At 44.3% G+C, this 17015-nt stretch overlaps 1 protein-coding gene and 1 long non-coding RNA gene across 7 annotated transcripts in view; one reads left to right on the forward strand and one right to left on the reverse strand.

Moving 5' to 3' along the window:
* The window catches only part of atrn (attractin), a 184306-nt gene that overhangs the window by 84346 nt on the left and 82945 nt on the right, over positions 1–17015 (reverse strand). For 5 of the 6 annotated variants that reach the window (XM_047346206.1, XM_047346205.1, XM_047346208.1 and 2 more), the window contains exon 25: positions 13687–13748. In XM_047346206.1, coding sequence (XP_047202162.1) covers positions 13687–13748 — 62 coding nt within the window. Of the gene's footprint in view, positions 1–5568; positions 7077–13686; positions 13749–17015 lie in introns of those variants that run through there. The other variant, XM_047346209.1, reaches the window with a different exon arrangement.
* LOC124856022 overlaps positions 1–17015 on the forward strand; it is a 43421-nt gene that overhangs the window by 15722 nt on the left and 10684 nt on the right. The window lies entirely within an intron of this gene.

The following is a 17015-nucleotide window of genomic DNA, read 5'->3' on the forward strand; positions in this document are numbered from 1 at the left end:
TTATGTGAGCTGTCTGTGTTTGTGGACTCCAAACGCCGTTTACCATCATCCCCTCGTGAGTGGCTCCCCAGCCTGTCAGCGAGGCATCTGTGGTAATTACCTTCCTCGTCAGGATGGTTCCCATGGTAACGCCGGTGTTGAGAAAACCGGGACGCTTCCACGGGCTCAGCGCGCGTACACATGAGAGAAACCAGGACGCTGCGGTGAGCATGGCGTGTGGGGCTCAAGCTGAGTGACGCCACCCACCTTTGAAACGGGCGCATGTGTAGACGGCCGAGTGTGATGACCGCCAGCGCAGACGCAATCAGACCGAGCAGTCTGAGGCATAACCTGAATTTCACCTGTGTGCCTCTGCGAAAGAGTGCCAGACAAGCCTGAAAGGCTTTTACTCGTTCCGCTGAGAGGCGCGCTCTGAACTCGACTGAATTCAAGGACAGGCCAATGAAGGTGATTGTTTGTACTGGGGTTAAAATGCTCTTTTCCCAGTTTATTTTGAATCACAGAGCTGTCAGATGTAAAGTAAGCATCTCGGCATGCGTCCTGAGCTCCTCTAAAGACTGAGCTGCAATCAGCCAATCGTCTATATACGTCGCCAGACGCATCCCCCTTTCCCTTAGAGGCGCGATGGCTGCCTCGGTGCATTTCACGAACACACGTGGGCTCAGTGAGAGGCCAAAAGGAAGTACCAGGTACTCGTATATCTCTCCCTGAAACGCAAATCTGAGGTATTTTCTGTGAGGGGGGTATATAGGGATATGGAAATATGCGTCTTTCAAGTCTATGGAGACAAACCAGTCTCCTTGACGCACAAACTTTATCAGAGCTGCGTGTGTTAGCATCCTGAACGAATACCGTCTCAGATATGTGTTCAGAGCCCGCAGATCCAATATCGGTCGCAGACCCCCGCCCCTTTTCGGCACGAGAAAGTATCTGGAGTAAAATCCGTCTCTGCTTTGCTCCTGCGGTACCAGCCGGACAGCTCTTTTGTGCTGCAGGGAAATTATTTCCTCTTGCAGGACGCGAGCGGACTTTTCCTGGGCGTATGACTGTACTATGCCCTTGAAACGGGGTGGGGCTGTCACAAATTGGAGCCTGTATCCCTTGGATACAGTCTTTATCACCCAATCTGACGCTCCACACGCTCGCCACAGCTGAGTGTTGTTTGCCAGTGGACCTAAAGGTGCTTCCGTGTAAACACTGCACAACACTGGCTGAGGGATCTGCTGTTCCGCTACAACTGACAGCTGCGCTCGCCTCAGGTCTGTTTCTTCCACAGAAAAAACAGCCTGCTGTGTTAGAGGTAGGGTGAGAGCTCCCCCTTGAGGCCTCATGTGCAGCTGCATGGCCATGTCCTGTCCTTGTGTTATTTTTAACATATTTTTCATGTTTTTTTGTTGTGGCTGCGCCCTCGGCTCCAGGCCTGGATGCGTGCCAGAAAACAACTTTATTGAACATGTTGTGAAGGGGGAAGGTCGTGTTTTTAGACACTGGCATGTGTTTGTGCACTGGTGTGTGCTTTCTGGCCACAGCTGCGGCTCCACTGAGCTCTCGGTGGCTTTGATCTTCCTCCGCTTCGGTCGGCTCTGAACGATGAGCTCCAACGTCGGCTCTGCAGGCCATTTGAGTTGCCTTGAACGTGGCGTTCTGAACTCGAACTGGGACAGGATGTGTCCTGGTAGGGGGGGTGCAGGTGTCTGGCAGATCCTGCTCTCCCACCCCGAAGACGGCTCCCTAGGTAGCGCGCCTAGCGCTCACAGTAGCGGAAGGGGTCGCTTGGTATCCCGGCATCGTCGGGGGAGCGAATGGCTTCCTTCCCCAAGCACCTTTGAGCTCGGTTTGTTTCCCACGGTCCGCTGACTGCGGCTGAGGCTGGCGTCTGGGGATGCGGTAGGCCGGTCGAGCCGCCGCTAGAGCGAACGGCACACGGGGTGCTGGAGGGGGAGGAGGCTGCGCTTTCCTGGGTAGACAGCTTTAGCGCTTCACCTTCCCTCTTCTTTTCCTCACAGCATTTTTGCATGGCTGCCACAGTGGGGCTGAATAAGCTCTTCGGGTCCACGGGGGTGTCGAGGAGCTGGTTCTTCTCTCTTTGAGACAGGCTAGACAGGTTCAGCCATCTAGCTCTATCCTGAGTGACCATCAGGGCCATGGCTCTCCCGGATGCTTGGACAGCGCTTCTGTGGAGATGCAGGCATAGGTCTGTCACCACGCACAACTCGTCCCACAAATCGGCCATCGGTGTGCCAGTCATCTGCTCCTGTAATTCAGCTTGGTAAGCGAGGAGAAGAGATGAAGCGTTTAAGGCTTTAACAGATGCAGCCACCGCCTTGTAGCTTTTCTCATTCAGAGCGGACTGAAAAGAATCAGCTTTGAAGGGAAGGGTGGGTCCTGACGCTGTCATGGCTGACTTTTGCGATGGGTGCAGGTGAGATGCCAGCAGAGGTTCTACGGGAGGCAGATGTGAAAAACTGCCGGCCTCCATGCCCGTCCAGTCCAGCGCCAGGGCGGGGTTCTTGGCGGTGAGAGGATTGCTCCAGGACCGGGTTGCTTCCTCGAGGCACTCGGGAAAGACCGGCAACAGCTGTCTGCTGGAAGATTTGGCTCTCGGAAGCCGCTTCCCCTCATATCGAGATGTGGTAGTTTCGGTGAGGGTTTCCGGCCACTCGATGCCCAGCTTCTTTGCGGCCCTTCTGCAGACATCATGCAGGTCCGTTGCAGTCGGGTTTGGGGAACCGCAGCGGCTGGTGTCATCCATCACCGAGGGCTTTGCAACCGACTGGATGGCATAAGATAAGTCCAGCTCATCGTCGTCAGACCCGAGACTGATGGACTCCACTTCAGATTCGGATTCAGCGTTAGCAAGAGTGCTGAAACCTGGAAGTGTGGCCTCGTCTTCCTCTGGGTCAGTCAGTGGCGCGACAGCGTCAAGCTGATCACCCCAACTGGCTCCAGCCAAAGTGGGCTCTCTCTCATCAGTACCAGGAAGCTCCGGTGGCGGGGGATTGGCTACCCCCATCATAGGATCAACCTCTGACAGGCTAGCTTGGCGTGCTAGCCTGCGCCGACGAGACTTAAGGGAGAGCCGTGCACAGTGCTCGCAGCTCGCCGGTGACGCCAACGCGTCCTGGACATGTTGCAGCCCCAGACACGAATCGCAGACAGAGTGGGTATCTGCCCCAGCTATGAGGTTGCCACATGTGCAGGTTCTAGATGGTGGTTTGACTCTGTTCATGGTGAGAACGAGTGCAAGTTACACACCTTCTTAAGCTCCGTTAAGGTTGCAGGTAGTTTGGTGACCAGTTGCAGCGCTGCTGTTTGGCAACAGACCAGCATTGAAAGGGACTCAGAACAGTCGAGCACAGTTATTGAGAAGCGCTCGGCGACCGAGTTGTTAGCTCGCTCTGTGAACAGTTAAGCTAGCTCAAGTTACTGTAATGACCGTCTGAGAGGTGCTTCTGGGAGCGAGAAGAGGTGTTAGACTGAAGATCACCTACGTGACGTCGACTTTTATACTGGGAGGAAGTCCCTCCCATGGGAGCGGACGTCACTTCCGCCTACCAGTCAAGACTGGCTTAATGTAATAGAGCTTCTGGGGGACAGGCGCTGGAGGCGTGTCCCATAGTGAGATACCGAAACGAATGTTGAAAGAGAACCTATTTTAAAAGAAACTATTTTCTATGACGTGCTTGGTTAATTTAGGCTGGAAGATATTTAAAGAGAGCAACACTTTCAACAGATAAGAAGGCTAAATGCAGCTTCTATCCTTAATGGCACATGCTGGACTAGGAAATATTGGCAGCCTCTTGGAAACGTCAGGGTTAAGATAAGGCTCTACATTATCTACCGATCATACAGGGGTACTGCTGCTTTAGTAATGCTAGCAGCACTAGTCGCTAATAAAAGATTGGTATAAAATGTCAACTGCAAAATTATTTGTTTCTTGTTTTAACGTTTAAAAAAGGTAATATCCTGTTTTAGGGTTATAGCTCTTTTACTTAGTGTGAAGTCAAATCTACTTCTAACCTAGCCAAAATTGGTATCGGTAGTTTAAAGCTCTACAAAATCTGGAGATCAGAAATTATTGCTGATTAACTTACTGTATTTACTTTGAAAACACATTAAGGTGAAGAAAATGTTGCAAACTGGTGACCTAAAAAATGTAACAGACCAAATATTCCTTATGCAGAGAAATAATAAGCCTGAAGTAGAAGCTTTTCTTCATGGAAATTCAAATATCTCTGAGGGGTAAATTTAAGTCTCCTTGATGGCAGAGGCATGACTCATTAATATCCATGATTTTCAGCCACCCACACATCAACCCTGACTCGGTTATGGGTTGGGCAGCCGACTGGCTGCCTCTCTTAATGTCTAATTCCAAACCAAATGACATCTTACCACTGTGGAGAAAACCCAATGCACTAGCCATTTTACATAGCCGCAGATTGAGTTGAACAGTCAGATTTAAATGTCTGCTGGATCTTAATAATTGATTTCAATGTGCAAGTCATTTTTCAGTGTTGAGAGAGGCTGTATGCTGAAGACTCCCATAAGCTCAGAGCAGTTCTGTTGTCATTAAAGGTGTACAACGCATATTGTCAGTGACCTGACAAGGTAAGGATAGAAGATAAACATTGAAGCCTTTACTGATTTTTTATTATTTTTTAAATCAGACAAATTTAATGAAAAGATCAAACTGACAGGCTGTAACAGTGATGCATAACAATGACAACGAATGCTAAACCCGAGCACAGCGGTGTCAGCTGAAGGGCCTCACATGTACTTGAGGAGCTGTCATGCACCAAAAATAAATGAGGGGTAGGAGTGCCCATCGGAAAGCACAAGTTATTTTAATATTAGTCGTCAAGTAGCACAGATGTGGCGCTACACTCTCAGGAGAGGCAGGGCTTTCTGGGCCATCAGGCTGCAGCGCAGTACTGACTATTTACAAGGTTAAATCCAATTTCAGTGAGTAAACACACCAGGCCAACGTGTGGTGATTGTTCTGGAACAATAGCTCAGACACAGTTCTGTTATTTTGATGCCTCAATCAGACAGAAATGTATATGCATATCTCAGGACAGAATACGTGTGATACACAAGTTTGACTGTGGTGTTTTACAAGATCATATACCAGTTGCATTGTTTCCATGTTTCCCATTTTAAAAAAAATTCTTCATTAGCAAAACTAGAACCCCTTTTCTAAGCAGGGTCTGAGGTGCTTGTATGTAATTTGGTGGATTACATAATTCCAATGCTAGCCCAAGTTCTTAGCTGCTTCTAAAAAACTGAGTTAAGAACCAGTTTTGAACACACATCTTAACGCCAACTTTAAACGTCTCTTCTAGAAAATGTTTGATCCTCCATCTGATTCAAACCCTCAAGAGATTAACTTCAAAAATCATGTGTTTGTCTTGTAATCCCTGCAAACAGTTGTTCTAATATCCAGGCCTAATTTATAACAGCTGTTTGAAACAGCAGGCAGTGTTTGTGAGGCCTTTTTTTAATCCCAAACAGCATTTCATATCTTTCATCTATTTTCATTAAGATATTTGCTAATCAAAATATAAACTGGAAACAGTTAATGGTTAGCAGTATTGGGTGTAATATCACCAGCTTCATTCGCGAAGGCTGTTTGAAACAACAGCCAGTGTTTGTAAACAGCTTGTAAAATACTGATACTGATCGGCACTTAAAAGTGCCCTGGTAATAAGACTTATATAAGCTATTACAAGAAAAGTGTTTATAAACTCCAGCTGGTGAAATTAAAAGACCTGAACGTGTTTAAGAAAGCAGCGACTCTGTGCACAGCTCCATGTGTTGCATTAACATACAGTTAGGTCGATATTAATACCACACTGTGCTTTCGTTATTCCAGCGCTAACCCCACTTTTTATTAATATTAAACTCAGTGGTTTTTATTGTTTTAAATTAAACTGATTAAAAGCAAAACTTATTTAGTAGTCCTAAACAAGATTTTAATTGGTGGTTGTTTAAAGCTTGCTTGCCTCAAGCCCCTGATGAAAGTGCTTCTTTCTTCCGGCCCATCAAAGAATTGATACCGAGACAGAACCAGTTTAACGGTAATAGAGTCGGTGCATTTGAATTCAACTCTAATTATATAGCCTCAATACCACAAATGTCATCTCCAGTATTGTAAAACACAAATGGGTCAAATTTATTTGATGGTAGACAGAATCCAGATTGGTTCAAATCAACTCATTTATCCCCATTCAGCTAAAATGTAATTGATTCCAAATGTAGTAATTAAAGTCAGCTGGGCTTATAATGCTTTTGTGATGGAAACAAAGGGAAGGTGTCAAACAATGACTAGAACTGTTCAAGTCCCCCTCTAGCAGCCTCTTTAATTAGGACAGATTCACCTTTACTAAACTACTGCTGCATCTGTAAAGAAAAACTATTTAGAAAACTAAACTTCTTCTTTGAAGTAGCAAAAAATAAAGGTCGAATAACTAACTTCAAAAACAGGTCAAACATTTCCACTGTGGGGACGCTTTGTTAAAATATTGCATTTTTGCTTTTGTGGCTTCCTCCATCAAGCAGTTTGGACTTGTGCTGCCAAGAAATTTGTCATTCAGGTCACTGTTACTTCAAAGCTTGCTTGCGTTAGCAATCATATTTTTAATTTCAGACTGAGCTGGTGGGAAGAGAGAGAAAAAGCTTAGGAAAACATTTTTACTGCATTCCTAACATTTTTTTAAAAGACGTTTCACAATTCTCCAGGGCTTCTTTCTCCCTTTTTTTTAGCGACTTAAATGAAAATATCTTTTTAAAAACAAGAAACACGATTTAGTTTGTGAAATATTTGTTTGGGCTTTGGGTTCCTGACTGACTTAGTTCACAGCAAAGTATTTCAACCCTGCAGACCTGAGGCAAGAAGCTGCTGGACAGCTGGGTGTGAATATGTGAATGCATCTGTGCGCTGTTCAAGGGGATGTTTAGCGCATCTGTTTTGCGGCTGGAGAATGCTGGTGGGGTGGGGATGATGGGGGATGGGTAGTTTGTGCTGGTGCTGCAGATAACAGGATGGCACCACCTTCATCGGTCCCCACGGGGGAGCGCTGCACACAGAGAACCGGAGCTCACGGTGAGAAAGTGAGATTAGGAAACAGAGAACGTCGGAGCAAATATGAGCAAACAATTTTCACGTTAATTAGCATCCCTAACCACCCCCGCAACACAAACAACAGTGCCCAGAGAAGCAGAGGCAAATCGGGATGAGGCTTGCTAACTTTAGGTCTCTACTCATCAGTGCTGAATCAGTGGCAGCCAGCGCACACATCAAAAAAATAGAGCGTGCTGCGGGATTAAGAGCAAGTCAGAGGGAGTGGCAGGTTGGGAGCAGAGAAAATGGGGGCAGAGGAAGAAAGTGTGGAGAGAAAGAAGGGGAGGAGGGAAAGAATGAAAAAGGAGAGCCACAGATGAAAGGAGATAGGCAAGACGACACAAAAGTGAGGAGAAGCAAGAGATGGAAGAACAGGAAGGCAATAAGAGAGAGAAAAAGTAGTGAAAGAGGAGAAAGCATTGAGAAGTAAATATGGTTGAGACAGAAGACTACTGTTTTTACTTCATAGACTGTTGTCGAGTCTGCTTCGAACACTCAGCCGGAACAACCTGCTGGCAAGAACTGCTGACAAAACGCTTCAATGCTGGCAGGTGTGTAAATATACTAGCACCATGAGCAACTAACAGGAGGGGTAGAACCTACAATACACAGCTGTAAGTCACCTCAAACACTGTGGCATGGATAGTTTAAAGATCTGAATTTCCACACGTTTTTCTTTGAGGAAATCTAATTTAAGATAAAGTACTTTGCAACAGGATTCATATCATCATTCTGATTTTTTTGGAGGTGAAAAAAATAAATCGGAACTGGACCGTTCAGACTGCCATGAAAAAGTTGGATGTGGGTCGCATTTGCCTGCTGGGAAAATTTAGCCTTGGTGTACATTGTTCGTTCGTTCGTCGTCTTCCGCTTATCCAGGACCGGGTCGCGGGGGCAGCAGACTCAGCAGAGACGACCAGACGTCCCTCTCTCCAGACACCTCCTCCAGTTCCTCCAGGGGGAGCCCAAGGCGTTCCCAGGCCAGCCGAGAGACATAGTCCCTCCAGCGTGTCCTGGGCCGTCCCCTGGACCTCCTCCCGGTGGGACGTGCCTGGAACACCTCCCAAGGAAGGCGTCCAGGAGGCATCCGGTATAGATGCCCGAGCCACCTCAACTGGCTCCTCTCGATGTGGAGGAGCAGCGGCTCTACTCCGAGCCCCTCCCGGATGACCGAGCTCCTCACCCTATCTCTAAGGGAGTGCCTGGCCACCCTACGGAGGAAGCTCATTTCAGCCGCTTGTATCCGTGATCTCGTTCTTTCGGTCATGACCCAAAGTTCATGGCTATAGGTGAGGGTAGGAACGTAGACCGACCAGTAAATTGAGAGCTTTGCTTTTCGGCTCAGCTCTCTCTTCACCACAATGGACCGGCACAGCGCCCCCATTACTGTGGCAGCCGCACCGATCCGTCTGTCGATCTCCCGCTCCATTCTTCCCTCACTCGTGAACAAGACCCCGAGATACTTAAACTCCTCCACTTGAGGCAGGAACTCCCCTCCAACCTGAAGAGGAAAAGCCACCCTTTTCCGGTCGAGTACCATGGCCTCGGACTTGGAGGAGCTGATCCTCATCCCAGCCGCTTCACACTTGGCTGCGAACCGCCACAGCGCATGCTGTAGGTCTGGGCTAGATGGGGCCAGCAGGACCACGTCATCCTCAAAAAGAAGAGACGAAATCCACTGTGGTGTTCATTGTTCTTCTAGTTAATCCATGTTTCTGTGATGGCATTAGTCTAAGTCTCCTCACTTCCTTAGACTTGCTCCCCACTCAGCTGCCACTCATTCTGTTGATTATACTCACCTGGTTCCAGGACATAAGTATTTAAGCTCCTTTGTTTCTTTCTCTCACTACTGGATCCTACTGTTGCAGCCGGGTCCCTGTGTGTTCTCCTTATGTATTCTAAATTTTCCCATTCTTAAATCCTAGTCCTACACTCTATCACAAGCCTGCCAATGTTCTGTTGCCATTTGGGTCATCAACAAACCACAAACATGACACTCAAACAGCATCCAACATCTGTAAAGAGCTGACAGGAGTGCTCATTTAAATAATGCCACCATAATCAATGTTGGATAAAGTGGCAGCGAAAAGAAAAACATGACTTAATTCTACAGACATAATAGCAGGGAGATAAGCAGGGATTTTCTAACCTGGATTGAGGTCTGGACTTTGACAGAGCAATTCCAATACATGGATTTGATTTATGCCTTCCATTATAATTTTGCTTGTACATTTAGGGTTCTTGCCCTGCTGGAAGGTGAACCTTGGCTCCAGTCTTACATCTGGTGGACCCTTTAACAATTAGTTGTTCTTAAATTAGCTTCATTCATCTTCTCATAAGCTCTGATCAGCTTTCCTGGTCTCTGCTGGGAAAAAAACATTCCCACAGCATGATGCTGCCATCCCCATGTTTCACAGTAGGGGTGGTGATGGTGATGAAGGTGATGTGCAGTTTTATTTTTTACGCTGTACAGGTCCTTCTCAAAATATAAGTCCTTCTCAAAAAATTAGCATATTGTGATAAAGTTCATTATTTTCCATAATGTCATGATGAAAATTTAACATTCATATATTTTAGATTCATTGCACACTAACTGAAATATTTCAGGTCTTTTATTGTCTTAATACGGATGATTTTGGCATACAGCTCATGAAAACCAAAAATTCCTATCTCACAAAATTAGCATATCATTAAAAGGGTCTCTAAACGAGCTATGAACCTAATCATCTGAATCAACGAGTTAACTCTAAATACCTGCAAAAGATTCCTGAGGCCTTTAAAACTCCCAGCCTGGTTCATCACTCAAAACCCCAATCATGGGTAAGACTGCCGACCTGACTGCTGTCCAGAAGGCCACTATTGACACCCTCAAGCAAGAGGGTAAGACACAGAAAGAAATTTCTGAACGAATAGGCTGTTCCCAGAGTGCTGTATCAAGACACCTCAGTGGGAAGTCTGTAGGAAGGAAAAAGTGTGGCAGAAAACGCTGCACAACGAGAAGAGGTGACCGGACCCTGAGGAAGATTGTGGAGAAGGGCCGATTCCAGACCTTGGAGGACCTGCGGAAGCAGTGGACTGAGTCTGGAGTAGAAACATCCAGAGCCACCGTGCACAGGCGTGTGCAGGAAATGGGCTACAGGTGCCGCATTCCCCAGGTCAAGCCACTTTTGAACCAGAAACAGCGGCAGAAGCGCCTGACCTGGGCTACAGAGAAGCAGCACTGGACTGTTGCTCAATGGTCCAAAGTACTTTTTTCGGATGAAAGCAAATTCTGCATGTCATTCGGAAATCAAGGTGCCAGAGTCTGGAGGAAGACTGGGGAGAAGGAAATGCCAAAATGCCAGAGGTCCAGTGTCAAGTACCCACAGTCAGTGATGGTCTGGGGTGCCGTGTCAGCTGCTGGTGTTGGTCCACTGTGTTTTATCAAGGGCAGGGTCAATGCAGCTAGCTATCAGGAGAGTTTGGAGCACTTCATGCTTCCATCTGCTGAAAAGCTTTATAGAGATGAAGATTTCATTTTTCAGCACGACCTGGCACCTGCTCACAGTGCCAAAACCACTGGTAAATGGTTTACTGACCATGGTATCACTGTGCTCAATTGGCCTGCCAACTCTCCTGACCTGAACCCCATAGAGAATCTGTGGGATATTGTGAAGAGAACGTTGAGAGACTCAAGATCCAACACTCTGGATGAGCTAAAGGCTGCTATCGAAGCATCCTGGGCCTCCATAAGACCTCAGCAGTGCCATAGGCTGATTGCCTCCATGCCACGCCGCATTGAAGCAGTCATTTCTGCCAAAGGATTCCCTACCAAGTATTGAGTGCATAACTGTACATGATTATTTGAAGGTTGACGTTTTTTGTATTAAAAACACTTTTCTTTTATTGGTCGGATGAAATATGCTAATTTTGGGAGATAGGAATTTTGGGTTTTCATGAGCTGTATGCCACAATCATCCGTATTAAGACAATAAAAGACCTGAAATATTTCAGTTAGTGTGCAATGAATCTAAAATATATGAATGTTAAATTTTCATCATGACATTATGGAAAATAATGAACTTTATCACAATATGCTAATATTTTGAGAAGGACCTGTACATAGCGACCTGCATGCCGGACAAAAATTATTTTTATCCCATCTGCCCAAAAAAATCACCTCCTACACGTTTTCTTTACTACTTTTAATTTAGAGCTACCAGTATAAAGGGGTTGAATGAAGATGTACATCTCCAACGAGCTAAAAATCATGTTCCCTTTCCTCTTACTTCACAATTATGGACTACTTTGTGTTTGCAATATGACAGATTGTAAATATAGGAGAGACAGATGAATAGCCCTTTTAACGGTGCTTCTACTTTTGTACATTAAACCTCAAGAGAAAGAAATATTAATTTAACAATGAACCAGGCTTTCGCTCACATTGTGTACACTGTATTTGAAAATAACTGGTCACAAAAATCAATGTACTGAGTCTGGAAAAACGTGGAAAAAAATAATTCTGTAATTCCCATCTGGGCTGCAGGCACACAAACAAACACACTCATGGGATACTCAAGAGAGATCACACACATAGTCAACCACAGTGTGGACACGCTTGTGTGCTTATGGTCCAGTTCATTTTTAAATCAATAACACATTACAGCAATTCCTGCAGATGTAGAATTCAGACCTCCTACAAAACAAGCACATGCATTATTACAAAGCACTCCGAACTCATACAATGTTTACATTTAGCAAACTACATAAAAATGTGTAACAAATCTGCTCTAACAACCATTTTTGTGTTGCTAAAAAGCAGCAGTATGCAGTTCTGAAGCTGTCATCTGCAGCGGTGAAGCAAGACTGCTACCTCGAAGTCAGTCCCACAGAGGTGTACAACCTTACTGCTTTCATTTCAATCTTTCCACGGTCATCAGAACAGTTTCCTGCTGCAGCAGGCACTTGTTTTCAGTTAAAAAGGTGTTAAACCCTCTGCATTCAACCTGCTGGGGAACCTTGTTTCTAGCAATAGAGAATGGTGGCTTCTTCAGCATCTAAATGTGGCTAAAAGTAGTGCGATTTGTCACTTTACCAGCACGACATTCAGTGTATTCTATTGCAGCACATAATTGTGAATTGGAAGGAAAATGACAAAACAGTTTTCAAAATCTTTAAAAAGATAAAAATCTGAAGCCTCTGGCCCCAGGACTTCGTCTGAGCAAACACTGATCAAAACCCTAATAATGTGGCTCTAGTTGCATGTTCAGGGTCACGTTCCAGCTAGAAGGTTAAAATCTGCCCAGTCCTTCTAATCAGCTCTCACCAGCTTCCATGTTGCATGATGTGGGGCGACTGTGGGACAGTGTGGGTTTAATTCTAGCTTCCCCGATCATTAATCTATATGCCCCTGAGCAAGGCACTTAATGCCAAGTTGCCTAATGATCTGCGTATCTATGTTTGACTGTGTGAGTTATGGGGTGAATGTGACTTTAATGTAGTGCTTTCAGTCTGCTGGTCTGCTAAGTGCTGGTATGACTAGAAAAGCGTTACATAAAAATTGAGTCCATTACCATGTTCCTACTGAACGAAAAGCATCCCAGCAGCATGAAGCTGCCACCGCTGTGTGTCACCATAAGGATGGTGTGATTTTAGTTTTCCTCCACGTATTAAAACACAGAACTGAAGTATATTTCACAAATGAATTGTCTTCAGAAGACACTGGACTTTATTTGGGGGTATCAAAGTAAAAGGGGTTGCAAAAAAAAGGCTCAGATGTGTAAAAAGGATGTTTAGTTTTCTAGACACAGAAAAGTTGTGAACGTTTCACTATCACAATATATTCTACTGAAATAGACTGAGGTTTATGGCTGAATGTAACTAAAGGTGAAAATATATAGGTGTGTGAATCCTTCTGGAAAGCAATGTAATCCTGAAAAATGTTTTATTAAAATCAGCCTGCCAAGACATAACTCAGAATATAGTAGCCAATCAATATTCATTTTCTATGTAGATAATACAGACGAACAGCAGCTGTATCTAAAGGTTTGTGTGTGCATGATGTAAGAGACAACGTCCTGTCCTGAGTTTGTTTGTGGGCGCCGACAGCCTAGCAGCAGCTAGAGAGTGGTGACTTGCAGTAGTTTCTCTCAGCAATCTCGAAGCACAGATTCATCAACGTGGATCACGCAGCACCCAGATGCTAAACACAGCTCGACCTTATAAACACCTAACTGCACATTATGTATCTCAGAAGCTTCATGTCTAGCATGCCAAAATATCATTTAAATAATCAGGTGTGGCTACCAAACAGAGTGGAGAGGATTAATGAGCTCAACAAGTGGTTGTAGATGGAAGGGAAGAAGGATGTCTGCTCGCTGCGGTGGATTAAAATTGTCAGTAAAGATTTTGCTTTTTGAACAGATCTCATCTCAAAGTGGCCAACTAAAATGGCACTGACATTTTCCGCCTAGCGTTTTAAAGCTGGCCAGAGTGCAGAAAAACTGACCTGTCACCTACAGTCAGTGAGGGAATATGTGCTTTCAGGGACTCACAAGTCTCCAAACGTCATGTGGTGCTGTGCTTACCTGAAGAACGTGACAAAGAACTGCACCAGGTCCATAAAGTTGCTGTGCTGGGAAAAAGCAATCTGTTAAAAAAAAAGGAGGGAGATAAAAACAGTTAGAAATCTGCTAGAACAACAGAGATTTCACAACAGGAGATCAGCATTATGCACTCAAACACGCACCCGGCAGGATTGTGGGCGGCCTTCTATATACAGTGCTGTGAAAAAGTATTTACTCGTACAGATTTCTCCTGTTTTTCCTTTTTTGTCATACTTGGCAAAGGACAACACTAGTGCTGACTGAAAAGGACACACGGGCACATCCCACATTTGTCAGAAAAACAAAACAGTCCTAATGATCCCCAAGATGCTTGGGAAAATATTCTGTGAATTGATGAGATAAAAGTGGAACTTTTTAAAAAGGTGTGGAATCAATAACAATGCTTCAGAAAAAGAATATCATACATAAATTCTGCTCTTTAGGAGAAAGTCCTGAAGAAGGAGGTCCAACTATCAGATATCAACAACTACATCTGTGTTTAGGAGAGGCCCAGGCAATGTCCTGACTTATATTTGATTAAGAGAGGACCAAAAATTCCTCTACAGCAATTTAAAAGACTGAATGTCAGTTGTTACTGTCATTGCCCCCAAGGGATGCACCACCAGTCATTCGGTTTATTTATGGCTAGGTTGGTTTAAATAGTTTATTTCTCCTAATAAATCAAGTAATAATTTGAAAACTCCAAAAATTTATTTATTCAGGTTATTTTAGTCTGATATTACAATTTGTTTCATAATCTGAAACATTTAAGTGTCACGCAAAGCAAAAAAGGAAGAATCGGTAAGAGGACAAATTTTTTCACAGCACTGTATGACAAACTACAAATGCAGGCAGATCATGTTCTCATAATCCAGTTGTGGAGATTGTTTGTTGGGACTCATTTGCAGTTTATGTTTCCATGTTGTTGCGATGTGTCAATAACATTTAGCAGTTTTGCTATGAGCCCGTTTTTTTTCTGCAGCACAGCACATCAGTTTATCTGATGCTCATAAGCAAACATGTCAACAAGACAACAAGCCAGCAGCCCACAACCTGTCTGAGAAAATAAATACATGAATGAACGAATAAACTTTGATTCTGCATACGTGGGCAGAAATATTCTCCATGTAATCACCACAAGTGCCCCTGCTCCAACGACATCCTGTCTTAATCAACGTTGTCAGGGGAAACGCATGCAACTTTGTTCCACCTCCCCACCCCACTCTTCCTTTTACAATCTCCCACCTTCATCTCAAAACGCCTCACTGTGAACCTCCAACCTGGGACGATGCAACACTGCCCCTCTCTGGCACCCAGGTGTACTGCGGCTGCCACATCAGAACTCAATTCTACTCGCACAAACTTTTTGTGATCCAAAATGAAACCTTGGACCACGCTAACACTACCAATGCTTCTTATTGTTCACCAGGAAAGATGAGATTAACATACAAATCATCTGGAAAAAAGAGAAGAACAATAGGGAGAAACAACTGGAAAAGGCTTTTTTTCCCCCATTTTTGTTCCGTCTTTATATGATCAGATATTACAACACCCCTAATAGACAAGACGTGCAAGGTGACTTTAAACAAGATCCAGGTAGAGCGTTGATGGGTGTACATGCGCATTTTCTGTAGGGGGCACAATTTCATTTTCTTGTGTAATCAGCACCATATGAATCACCAAAGTGCTTTCGTTGGTTGCTGATAAGCTTCATATCCTCGGAGTGACAATTTTCCTCCAGACTGTTGATCACTGAAACTAACTTCAGAGGTCTGCTAGGCTCATGGAGAACGGTCCAAAAAATGTTAACCTCACGCAGCAGGCTGGGGAAATGTCGGCTAATTGGTTAGGCATCAAATTAAAACAGAAAAAAGGCATTAACACTGCAGTTCATCTCAAGTTGATAGCTTATGAAAAAAAGGCATGTTCTTTTGACCAAAAAAAAAAAAAAAAGACTAAAATGGCAAACTGGGCACCAGAAAGAGCTCAGAACCTCAGATATACACTGACTGGGTTAATAGAAAGCAGGATTAATGTTTCATCACAGAAGCAGAATTTTAACAGAATGAACAATTTTGAACACCATCAGCTATTTATCTGAGAGCTATCCCAAGCTTTGAACACGTATGCTGGTCTATCCATCATCTGAAAATGGAAAGAGTATGGGACAACTGCAAACCTACCGAGTCAATTCAATTCAAACACATCAACTGACCCAACGTTCATCATAAACACTCCAATATGATCCCCGCTATTAAACAATGCAAGTTCAGTTAGATCTTTTTAATTGGTAAAAACGTTTTAGATCTAAAGAAACCCAGTCAATTGCATCGAGCCGCTGACGTTGCAGCAATAGCTCCTCCAAAATAAACATGTAGCGACAGTGGACAGGCAATTGCACTATGACTTTGAAGCAATTCCTCATACTGAGCGACAGCAGAAAGGAGAATTCCTCTTTAACAGGAAGAAACCTGCAGCAAAATCTGGCTCAGTGTGAATCCATCAAACTTTATAGAGCACAGAGCGCTTCACAGAGGTTATAAACAGAGGGTTCCCAGCAATTCAACTACAAGAGACACACACAATGTAATGATCAAAATGATAAACAAGTAAACAGATAAAACAAGTAATTATCTGTAAAAACAATGAGGAATTAAAAGTGAGAGAAATAAATCAATTATAGGGAATGAGAAACTATGGGAACGCTTGTGCAGATTAGATTAGTGAGGAAAACTGGAAATGTGTGTACTTTACATAAGAAGATGAAATGTATATTGTATTAGGAGAAAGGTAAAATCCTTCAGGTCAGGCACTCTACAAATCTGTCCATTATGAAAGTGGCAGGAAATAAGCATGTTAAACATAAACTATTCAAAGTCCAATTTGCCACAAGTCATGTAGGGGACACAGCAAACGTGTGAGAAGGTCCTCTAGTCTGATGAGGCCAAATTTGAACTTTCTGACCTACTTAACAAAGTGCCATATTCTGCAGATAAACTGCACATAACCTTGAACACACCATCCTCTCTGTGAAACATGGCGGTGGCAGCATCATGCTGTGGGGATGCAAGAGGCCACAAAAAACGTGACTGATGTGACCAGCAGGACAAGGATCCTAAACTTACACCCAGAGCTACAGTGGAATGGTTTAGATCAAAGAATGGTCCAGTCAAAGTCCAAGCCTAAATCAAATTTAGATATTGTGTCAAGAAATCTGTGTTTACAGACTCTCTCCATCCAATCGGACTGAGATGTGCAAAGCTCATAGAGACGTACTCCAAAGCATTTGGCTATAATAAAGCATCATGTGT

Source organism: Girardinichthys multiradiatus, chromosome 19 (genome assembly GCF_021462225.1).
Source record: "Girardinichthys multiradiatus isolate DD_20200921_A chromosome 19, DD_fGirMul_XY1, whole genome shotgun sequence".
NCBI lineage: Eukaryota > Metazoa > Chordata > Actinopteri > Cyprinodontiformes > Goodeidae > Girardinichthys > Girardinichthys multiradiatus.